The 12,143-nt window shown below is 38.4% G+C and overlaps 1 protein-coding gene across 13 annotated transcripts in view; it reads right to left on the reverse strand.

Annotated features, from left to right (window-relative positions):
- The window catches only part of HORMAD2 (HORMA domain containing 2), a 144,770-nt gene that overhangs the window by 94,184 nt on the left and 38,443 nt on the right, over window positions 1-12,143 (reverse strand). For all 13 annotated transcript variants that reach the window (XR_008379507.1, XM_053588014.1, XM_053588013.1 and 10 more), the window contains 4 exons: window positions 11,108-11,249; window positions 5,795-5,858; window positions 5,265-5,301; window positions 1,192-1,212 (listed from right to left, as the gene is read on the reverse strand). Coding sequence is in view for 12 of the 13 variants with exons in the window: in XM_053588014.1 (XP_053443989.1) it covers window positions 1,192-1,212; window positions 5,265-5,301; window positions 5,795-5,858; window positions 11,108-11,249 (264 nt within the window). In the remaining variant the exon portion in view is untranslated. The remainder of the gene's footprint in view (window positions 1-1,191; window positions 1,213-5,264; window positions 5,302-5,794; window positions 5,859-11,107; window positions 11,250-12,143) is intronic.

Genomic DNA, 12,143 nt, shown 5'->3' on the forward strand with positions numbered 1-12,143 from the left:
CACTTACCCAGTGTGCCAAAACTGGTCTCACTCTGCCCCTGAGGGTTAGGGCTGCAAGGCGGCTCAGACCCCACCCTTAGGCTACTTGGTTGCTGGGTTACCAGCTCCCACCCGTTTCTAGCTCTGTGACCCTGAGGGCGGAGCTTGCCGGGGCAGATCACTGACAATGGATCCGTGTGACCCACCGCCAAACACTATTAGCTCTGTCTGGCTCAGCGGCTCAGACTGGGGCCCTAGACAATGGCCAAAGTTTTCCACACTCCCGCTCAGGCCTTCCCCAAGGCAGTTCAACTCAGTGCCAAGTCCAAGGACATCAAAACAGTTCACAGGTAAGGCCTTTCTGGTTTGCAGTCTCGCTGCTACTGAACTTACAGTTGTGGGCGGGTTTAGACGGATTGAACACACGCGACCACTTGCCGGTTTTCCACGGTTTTAGTCCTCCTCTTGGGGTCCAGAAGTCTCTCGCTGACTCCCTGTATCCTCATAGGAGTGATGATAGGCAGTTCCCACCAGCCAGAGATGCCTGAAGTCCTATCTCCCCAGACTCACGGTGCCCAGATGCAAGGAAGCTGTTACTCGGCTGCCATCTTGCTCCGCCCCTCACAAAAATTTTTTTTAAGAGTCTACAAAACTTCAGGCGGCACCTATGGCTCAAAGGAGTAGGGCGCCAACCTCATATGCCAAAGGTGGCGGGTTCAAGCCCAGCCTCGGCCAAAAAAAAAAAAGTCTACAAAACTTCAAAACCAAAAATCTTTGAGTCTGTTAAGTAACTAAAAAAATGAAATCTAGCTGGGCATTGTGGGTGCTTGTAGTCCTAGCTACTTTGGAGGCGGAGGCAAGAGAATCGCTTCAGCCCAAGAGTTTGAGGTTGCTGTGAGCTTTGACTCCACTGCACTCTACCCAGGGCAACATAATGAGACTCTGTCTCAAAAAAAAAAAAAGAAATCTTGAGAGCCAATAGATGAAACAAATAGTATATTGGATTTAATTTTCCCATGTATGATAATATACCAAAGAAATACATAGTTTGTAATCTTTTATTAAACTTCTGATAGTCATTATTTTTTAATTCCAAAATGTCATAACATAGATAAAGTCAGGGAGGAAATGAGAGCATACTATTTTAATGTTTCACTTGCCTGAAGACAATGTAAGCAGAGACAGAGACTTAGTCTTTAAATGTATACTTACTGTAAGTACTGCCATGTGTAGCTTTAAGAGAAAGAAAAAAACTATTGTTATTATACTTGCACTTTCATTATTGTTATTTTCAATGGAGGTTAATTAAAATATTACTTTAGAGAGGTTCTCAGGGTGGACTGGTTGCAGGACCCCCTGCATATACCAAAATCAGAGCCCAGTGAAATCATATGTATGTATAAGAGGACCCACACAGTTGTTCAATGGTCAACTGTACTTTTTTGGTCAAAATTAATTGTATTTTAAAAATATATGTATATTAACTATTTCATACTAACTTTTTGTATTATTAAAATGTTTCCTAGATACTTAAAAATTGATTCTTTCCTATCATTTGTTAATTGATATATAACAGTTATACATGTTTGGGGGAGTACACGTGATATTTTGATACCTGTACACATGTGTAATAAGTTCGGCTATACAACTCTAGATTACTTATAATGCCAAACACAATGTAATAGTTATAACACCTTTTAAAATTTGTATCATTTTTATCGTTGTATTGTTATGTTTTATCAGATATTTTTCTAAATAATTTTCAATCCGTGTTTGGATGAATCTGCAGATGCTGAATGCTCTGACATGGAGGGTTGACTGGACTAATTATTCATTCACTCAAGTGAATGCCTATTACACACATAGGCCTCTGCTGGAAAGGAGAGGAATACAAAAAAGGTTAACTATCCCTACTCTCAAAATGTTACATTCAAGTTTGAGAGGCAAAATAAATCATTATTACTAAAAATTAAATAAGCTACAAGTACCTCAAAAAGGTGTGCCCTTTGAAACTAATCTACTAACATAAAAATCTAAAAGTGTGATACATCTCTAAAACTCTTACTCTCTACATAGACACTACTACAAACACATTCTCTCTGCTTGAAAGAGTATTAGAATGTACAGGTAGAGATATAAGTAAGCCTATGATACATTTTTTTAAAAACTGTTAACAAATCGGGAAATTTCAGTACCATGATTTCATATCAAAGAATTAAATCTTTACTGACACTGTGTGGTTATTTTGGTTACTGCATATAATTGGTTTTAAGACCACACAGTGAAACTCTAATTAATATTAATTATTTAATTAATAGTTCATTCATTCACTCAAAAATAGACATGACCTCTGATCTCAGGGAAGACCAACATTATGCAAAAATATAACACAGACACCTACATCAACATCATTACAACTGTGTTAATTACTATGAAGAAGCAGTGCAGATGATGAGACATTAAACAGAAGGACAATCTGTTTAATGTCTGTTTAAAGGCTGGGGGAGGGGGTGTGTCAGGGAAAGCCTCCCTGGGGAAGTAAGTATTTAAGGTGAAACCTGAAGGATAAATTAGAGTTAGCCAGGCAAAGTACATGAAGTAGGGGAGAGAAGTTTCCAGGCAAAAGGAACATATGTACAAAGGTTAAAAGAATTTGGCATGTTCTAGATTTCTTGTGTGGCTTGTATACAGAAGTGAGAGTGATGCCTTGGAAAGTCAGATAGGGATCATATAGACCTTGCAGTTTATGTGAAGGACTGAAAACTATATTTTAAAAGCCTTAGAAGATGTTTAGGCAAAAGAATTACATGGTCAGACTCAGGTTTCTAAAAGAATATAGTGTGGAACAATGGGCTGGAATGGTGAGAGGCTGAGAATGGGAATAAGGAGGCAAGTTAGGTAGTCTAGTTTTTATAATAATTTTCTAAAAATATGTAGCATTATGGGAGGCCGAGGTCAGTAAATTGCATAAGCCCAGGAGTCTGAGACCAGCCTGAGCAAGGATTAGACCCTGTCTCTAAAAATAGCCAGGTGTTGTGGTGGGCGCCTGTAGTCCCAGCTACTTTGGAGGCTGAGGCAAGAGGATCGCTTGAGCCCAAGAGTTCGAAGTTGCTGTGAGCTCTTATGCCATGGCACTCTACCGAGGGCAATAAAGTGAGACTCAGTCTCAAAACAAACAAACAAACAAAAAAAAAACCATATATATATATATATACATATACATGCTTATTTAAATAATTTAAGAATATAAAATTCATCAAACTGCCTCTTTGTATATTACATTGCTTTGTACATTACATTGCTATGTTAATATTGTAATTATTTATTTAAGAAGTGACTATTAGACTGGAAACTCTCATTCAGTGCCTAGGAACGATGTCTGGCACAGAGTAAATAACCAATATATAAAGAAAGAATGAATGGATGTTTAACATTTACATAGTCTTTATTATGTACCAGGCATTGTTCTAAACATTTTAAATTAATGGTTGTCAAAGTATGGCCCCTAGACTAGCAGTCAGAGTGTCGGCTAGAATTTATTTGAAATGCAAATTGTCATATTAGAAATTTTGGGGTGGAGTTTAGTAATCTGTTTTAACAAGTCCTTCAGGTGATTCTGATACAAACTATTGTGAACTATTGATTTAGATTATTAATTCATTTACTTCTCAAATAACACTAAGAGATAGGTTCTATTATTATCCCTATTTTATATGTAAAGAAAGTAAGGTACCAAGAGGTAGATTACTTGCCCAAGGTCACACAAGGTATTAAGTGACAGAACTGGAACTCACTTCAGACGCTTGACTCCAAAACTTGGAGCTTCTAACTATATTGTACCACCCCTCAGTGATGGACACTCAAGAAAGGTTGCTAAATGAATGGAGGAAAGAGAATGAGCACTATTCATTCATTATGCCAGTGATGGTCTTCTCCCCCTATCAACTTGTCCAAATACTCAAGGCTTTCAAAGCCCAAAAGCTATTTTTCTCCCAAAGATCACACATACCATTGCACATGATTGGTATTTGTCCTTTCTAATGAGTGTTATGGTTACTTACACTTGCATAGGAGTGATAGTCAAAATATCTCTGACATAAATATCAAATTGATATGAAAAAAATCAATATTTAAAGCCTAATCCAATGGCATAGGTACTCACAATTAGAAAGGATGCCAATTTAACTCTACAGGCTGGTTCCTGGAAACAACCTTTGGACTACGTATTAATCCTTTAGTTGCTAGTTTTTAAGACCAGTCTAGGGAGACCCCAAAACAGACACTGGTGAGGTGAGGAAGAGGATACTGGTGGGGATCACATGAGGTCTCAGAAAAGCAGTTGTTTACCGATACAGAAGTATTTCAATATTTTAATAGTAGGTACATTTGGGCCAGTGTGCAACAGGTGATCATCAGCCCTTTATATGAACATCACTTATCTTCTCCCATAGTTTATAAGTTCTTTCTCACATCTGTTTTATCTTTGTATCCCTCAGTCCCTCGGGTCAGTGTTGAATAAATCACGAGTAAAAACTGCATGAAAAGAGAAATGTATAAATGTGCTAAGTAATCCACGGTAGGACTTGCTCGCCTCAAGATTTCTTAAAGAAACTTTAAGAATTTCTTGAATTGAAAAGGAATAAAAAGAAGCCACAGTTAGGAAAAAGGGGAGAAAAGAGTGGTAGAAATTTCATTTATATATGTTGTAGCTTGTCTCTTCAATGAGGACTAGAGCCTCCAGTTTTTACATCTTTCATAGCTGTCTTGGGCAGCATGAAAGATGAGATGGACCTAAAATTTAAGCTACATTTTTTAAAAAGTCAGGGCACAAGACTAGCTGTTTCAAGGGAATAGGTTATATACATAAACCAAACATAGTTACCAAAATAACTAAGAATAAAAACCAATTATTCAGGTCCATTTTTTCCTTTCATATCTGCAAATTCAATCACTGCTATTCTGAACATGTTCAACACACTAAATGCCAAATTCTTGTCTCCCCTGTCCCACATCCTGTGGATCTCTTCCAGTGACTTCAGAGGAAATTCTGTGGTCAAAAAGATATGAGTATGTCAAACAGAAAAGTGAGGGTTTTATTTCTAATCGATGTAAAGGAGACATCAATGGGACAACAAAGACACAAAATAAAAAGATACTGGTTTATGAACACAAGTGTAGGCACTGCTACACTGCGAAACACAACAAAAAATAAAAGTCTAAACTTCTTTTTTTAAAGGATAAAAGACAAGTTTTTGATCCTGGTGTAAATTTTAAAATATTCTTACGTATCTCTTTTCCAAAGCATCAAAACAACCTTGAATCCTGTCAAGAAACAAATGTTTGATGTCAATTCAGACCAGATGCAAAGCCAAAAAAATTCCGAGTACAGAATTCATTTACGTATTTTGCTTTGAAGCACATTAAATTGATAACTTTTTTACCTTTCCTATTTAATTAATTAATCTTTTTTAAAAACTCCTGGCATCTTTTAATATGTTGATGTGAGCAATTTTAAGGTAGGAACCACATCTTTTTTTTTTTTTGCCCTCGTTAATGTTTAGTACACTGACACGAATATGATGAATGTTAAAATTTTGATCGATATATTTTATCTTTATACAAGTTCATTTTATTTTAAAAACAATCTAAAATAATATTGAGTAATCGTTATAAATTTCTAGAAAATTATTTTAAAAAGAAAGAGGGAAAGAAAAAATGATTTTAAGGGAATGATCTCACCAAATGAATTTTATGGGTAATTTTAGACATGATAAAAATAATGTTGTTTAACTTTTGTGGAATTCCAATTACTTACCATTTGATGATATGCAGTGATCCAGGACATTTTTTGTCTTCTCGGAGGATTTTTATGCTGAGGTCTACAAAAATAGAAACATAGACTATTTTCATCTACAACGTGACTGCTGTACTGATATTGTCCATGCTAAATAGGGTATTTCCTTTAACTATTTTAAGTCATATAACTTGTTTTTTATACCTTATAAAAACATTTATAATCTCTAAATATCTACTTGAAACATAAATTCTATGTTAATAATCAGTTTTGTCTCAATTTTCTCTATAGGGTAGCAGTCTGCCCTGTTTACAATGTAGTACAGCTGAGTTGGTTGCAAAATCAATTTGCATCTCTTCTTTGCCTGTTAAATTCTAAGTCACCAATTCAAAACATACACCTCAATCTTAAGTCATTTCTCTACCTCTCAATGGAAAACAAAGAATGAAAAAATTTTACATAATCTCAAATATTTATTTCCATGTAAAATCTAACTACCTTTCTATAATTGGAGAAGAGGAATATCTTTTTTTTTTTTTTTTTGAGACAGAGTCCATTATGTTGCCCTCAGTAGAGTGCTACAGCTTCACAGCTCACAGCAACCTCAAACACTTAGGCTTAAGTGATTCGCTTACCTCAGCCTCCCAAGTAGCTGGGACTATAGGCACCCACGACAACGCCCGGCTATTTTTTTGTTGCAGTTATCATTGTTGTTTAGCTGGCCCAGGCCGGGTTTGAACCCGCCAGCCTCGGTGCCTGTGGCTGGCACCGTAATCACTGTACTAGGGGCGCTGAGCCAGGAATATCTTATTAAAGGAGTTTTGGTTTAGGCTCGGTGGCTGTAGCTCAGCAGCTAGGGTGCCAGCCACATACAATGGAGCTGGAGGGTTCGAATCCAGCCCAGGCCTGCCAAACAATGACAACTACAACAAAAAAAATAGCTGGGCGTTGCGGCAGGTGCCTGTAGTCCCAGCTACTTGGGAGGCTGAGGCAAGAGAATTGCGTAAGCCCAAGAGTTTGAGGTTGCTGTGAGCTGAGACGCCATGGCATTCTACTGAGGGTGACAAAGTAAGACTCTGTCTCAAAAAAAAAAAAAAAAAATTTTGGTTTAGATCAGTCCAAGATCAATCACTGATTCATGTATGATTTTTGCATGAGTCACTTCATGTTTGCATATTGTTTTCCTATCTTAAAATTGATGTCACTCTACCTCTGTTGAGGGATATGAAAATTATTCCACGTTGGTAATAATTTTCTAACATTGAGAGATTACCAGAAAGAATGACACAGGAGTATTAAACATTTTTTTTAGGATGGTCACTAAAGACAAACATTGAGAGAGAGACATCACTTCCACTATAACTGCCACAAAAAATAAATAAATAAATAAATAAATAAATAAAGCTCAGGCGGTGCCAGTGGCTCAGTGGGTAGGGCGCTGGCCCCATATACAGAGGGTGGCGGGTTTGAACCGGACCCCAGCCAAACTGCAACAAAAAAATAGCCAGGCATTGTGGCAGCCGCCTGTAGTCCCAGCTCCTCAGGAGGCTGAGGCAAGAGAATCGCCTAAGCCCAGGAGTTGGAGGTTGCTGTGAGCTGTGACGCCACAGCACTCTACCGAGGGCAATAAAGTGAGACTCTGTCTCTAAAAATATATAATAATAACAACAATAATAATAAAGCTATAAGGGAGAAAGGATACCCAGGAAGGGTAAGATCTAGAGCACAGGTCTTCTCAAGGAGACCCCCAAGGATACACCTGAGGGGTCCTCCCCATGGTGCCTCAACTCTTAGGAATTTGTAGAAACTTAACTTCTTGGAACCTGGAAATTTCCGCTTCTTCTCCTGTAGTTCTGTGGGGGCTGGAACAGTTTCTCCCGCTTAATTCAAACTGACCAATGAGAAAGATACCTGTGGGTTGGAACTTTTTGACTGAAGATAAAAAGGGAAAGACCTAGCCAGTTGGGGAGCATGGCCATTTTGAATTCTTCTATACCATTTGCTCTGCTGGCTGAGTAAAAAAGCCTTTTTCCTCTTAAATATGGACAGTGTTTGTTTTCTTCAGTGGGCCTCGTCTTCCCACAACATAAGGAATGGTATTACCCACATGCCTATGGTAGTGAATGGCACATAGTAAGTGCTTAATTACAAAAAAAATGACTTTTCTTTTTTTTAAGAGGCAGAGTTTCACTTTGTCGCACTCAGTAGAGTGCTTAGGCATCACAGATCATAGCAACCTCCAGCTCTTGGGCTTAGGCGAGTCTCTTGCCTCAGCCTCCTAAATAGCTGGGACTACAGGCACCTGCCACAACGCCTGGCTATTTTTTATTGTTGTTGTTGTTGCAGTTTGGCTGGGGGTGGGTTCGATCCTGCCACCCTTGGTATATGGGGCCAGTGCCCTACTCATTGAGCCACAGGCACCACCCTTTTTTTTTTTTTTTTTTTTGAGACAAGAGTCTCACTCTGTAGCCCTAGGAAGAGTGCTGTGGTGTCATCATAGCTTAAAGCAACCTCAAATTCTTGGACTCAAGTGATTCAACCTCCTGAGTAGCTAGTACTACAGGTGCCTACCAGTATGCTGGGCTACTTTTTTCTATTTTTAGTACAGAGCGGGTCTCTCTTGTTCAGGCTGGTCTCCAACTCCCGAGCTCAAGCAATTAACCTGCCTCAGCCTCCCAGAGGGCTAAGATTATAGGTATAAGCCACTGTACCCAGCCCATATGACTCTTTTTTTTCAAACAAGAGTTTGAAGAAAACTCTTTCTAACAAGAATTTGACTCTATATTCCAAACATAAGGGGAACTGCAACTATATGCTAGATATAAACACATTCACTATTAGAGATTTGTATTTCATAGACCAAAAGAGGTCATAATAAAAACGAGGTTGTCATAATTGCAAATATCATAATTATATACTTACAGCACACATGCATTTTACTGACGCTCATAAAAAGAATAAAATATTGCTTAAGAATATTAAATTGTGGCGGTGCCCGTAGCTCAGTCAGCAGGGCGCCAGTCACATATACCAAGGGTGGCAGGTTCAAACCTGGCCCGAGTCTGCTAAACAACAATGACAACTGCAACCAAGAAATAGCTGGGCATTGTGGCAGGTGCCTGTAGTCCCAGCCACTTGAAAGGCTGAGTCAAGAGAATTGCTTAAGCCCAAGAGTTTGAGGTTGCTGTGAGCTGTGACACCACGACACTCTACCCAGGGCAACAGTTTGAGATTGTCTCAACCTCCCCACCCCCAAACCCAAAAAACCCGATTAAATTGTAATGAGGCTAAGGTATATCATTAGATACAGATGTGATCAATTTTAAATTAGGAGCTCGGCGCCTGTGGCTCGAGTGGCTAAGATGCCAGCCACATACACCTGAGCTGGCGAGTTGGTATCCAGCCTGGGCCTGCCAAACGACAGCTGCAACCAAAAAAATAGCCGGGCATTGTCGCAGGCGCCTGTAGTCCCAGCTACTTGGGAGGCAAAGGCAGGAGAATGGCTTGGGCCCAGGAGTTGGAGGTTGCTGTGAGCTGTGATGCTACGGCACTCTATCCAGGGTGACAGCTTGAAGTTGTCTCCAAAAAAAAAAAAAATTTAAATTAGGGTTTGAAAAATAACATTTCATAAGGAAATTTGTATCTGTATATCTTTATTTCCAATTGACAGTTCCTATTATAGTGACAAATCAACAAGGTTCACACAATAATCAAGTAAATGAAGTGAAAGATATGTTGATTGGTTTGATGTAAGCATGTCAGACTGTATAAAAAAACAACATTGTACCCCACATATGCATAAATGTATTCATGATCTATGTGTATATGACTTAATAAAAAAAAATTGATGAGTCCTAGCTTTTTATATATGTGTATATATATATATATATATATACACAAGAGAAGGAAAAGAGTCAGAAACAGCTTGTAATATAAGGCAATGAGATTAACAGTTTAAGGGCACAAAAAACAAAAGGAATAAAAGTAGAAAACCTGGCAATTAAGAAAAGAATGTAACTGATTAGAATAAATATCCATGCTAACCAAAAATGAGCTTGGAAAGGAAAAGAGAAAGGAAGAGGAAGACTAAGGCTCATACTTCATTTAAAAATCTCTAATTTTTGGCCAGGTATGGTGGCTCATGCCTGTAATCCCAGCACTCTGGGATGCAGAGGCGGGTGGATCACCTGAGCTCACAGATTCGAGACCAGCCTAAGATAGAGCGAACCCCCCCCCAAAAAAAACAGCTGGGTGTCGTGGCGGGCACCTGTAGTCCCAGCTACTAGAGAGGCTGAGGCAAGAGAATTATTTGAGTCGGGCATGGTGGCTCATGCATGTAATCCCAGCACTTGGGAGGCCAAAGCATGTGGATTGCTTGAGCTCACAGGTTCGAGACCAGCCTGAGCCAGAGTAAGACCCCTGTCACTAAAAAAAATATCCAGGTGATGTGGCGGGCACCAGTAGTCCCAGCTGCTTGGGAGGCTGAAGCAAGAGAATCACTTGAGCGCAAGAGTTTGGGGCTGCTGTGAGCTATGACGCCATGGCACTCTACCCAGGGTGACCAAGTGAGACTCTGTCTCAAAAAAAAAAACAAAAAAAAAAAGGGAATTGCTTGAGCCCAGGAGTCTGAGGTTGCTGTGAGCTATGACGCCACAACTCTACCAGGGGCGACAAAGTGAGACTCTGTCTCAAACAAACAAACAAACAAACAAAAAACTCCAATTTTTCTTTTAATAATTGAGAAATATGAGGGCATGTCTGACTGTTTAAACAAAAATTCAAAGATCCTTAATGTCAAGCTTACAATCATTAACTATCACAGCAAAGGATTCTTAGCATGTTTTAACTTACTCTTCAGTGTTTTAAGCAATATTAGAGGTTCATTTTTGCCAAGAAAAAAAGATAAGCTTGGCATTTTTTTCTCAGCATATTTATATATATTAACAGGGAGAAGAGCTTTTTGAACTTTGAACTTCCTCAATGCCAAAGTATACCTCAAAGAACAAATTCAACTGAGGCACAAATCTATAGCATTCAAATAGATTTTGATCTGCCTATTGCTTTTATAAGTGTAATTTAGAATTAATGGCCTTATCCATACAGATTTCTTTTTTCCTCAGTCTGTCATTTGATATCTAGTCAGGAACTAATGGTTCCTATAAGTAAAATCACTAAAAATAGCAAAATTCAAATGGAAAATAGATTAGCAAATTGGTCTTGGAGAACAAGCCCAGGAGTTGGAATTAGCACACTCTGTGAGAAATGAAAGGTTTACTCCTGCTGAATAGAAATAAGGGCCACAACAGCCAAAATAATCATTTAGTTTAACTTTACCATCCAAATGGCGCTCTCCGTAAGAGCTCTCTGGAAACAGTCCCCTTAGATATGTTATACATGAGACAGAAGTAGCAAAAAGTTTCTTCACCATTATCAATGACTCCTGCTCGTTAGTGATTTGAGACGGAAAAACTGTTTCCTGGAAAAACAACAAAAGTAAAAAAAGATTATTATTCTTTAGTATATTCACACCACTAACCATAAAAATGATGAAAAAATGTTCTAACATTTCTAATTTGATACTGTATAGGTAACCAGAAGAAAACAAAGCTTTAAAAACTGCGTTCAATTAGATCTTCACAAGCAAGGCACAGCAGAAAGGCAAACAATTACCCAATAATTCAAGATTAAAACAATTTATTTCACAATGATCTATGGATATGAAGCAAAACTGAAGTTTTATTATGATTATATAATCTCCTTCCTTCTGAGAGAGTCCTCAGACCCCACTAGAATCTGACTTTACTCCCCTCATTGTACACCGTTCTCTCTAAAGTCACCAAGTATTTCTTACCATTGACTTCTCATTCCTCCTAATACGTAACTTCTTTGCAGTAACTGACACTATTGCCCACATACTCTATTTTCTTCTTCAAGCTACCATAACACTATTTTGGTTTTTTACCTATCCCTACACATCTGTCTCAGTCTCTTTTATTTTTTCCAGTTGTTCTTCCCGTTAAATGTTGGTTGTCCAGGGTTCTGTCTTCAATTATTTTCTTTTCATAGCTCTCTTCTTGGATAATTTCATCTAGTTTCACAGTTTCAACTATGGCTTATACGGGGAGGACTGCAAGTCCCCATTTCTGCTCTGAGTCTCATATCTACACTTCTATTTTCTGAACATCTGCACCTTAGATCACTTTGTAGATCCCTTAAATTCATTTTATTTCTACTACTTCTAAAACTGGACCTTAAGTTTCATTCTCAGACAAGTGAATCATCATCTACTCCAGTTATCCAGGCTAGAAGCAGCTTTGTCTCTCACTAAATTCTACTAATTTTCTCTAAAAGAGTTCTCAAATCTGTTTTC

This window comes from Nycticebus coucang, chromosome 4 (assembly GCF_027406575.1).
Source record: "Nycticebus coucang isolate mNycCou1 chromosome 4, mNycCou1.pri, whole genome shotgun sequence".
Taxonomy (NCBI): domain Eukaryota; kingdom Metazoa; phylum Chordata; class Mammalia; order Primates; family Lorisidae; genus Nycticebus; species Nycticebus coucang.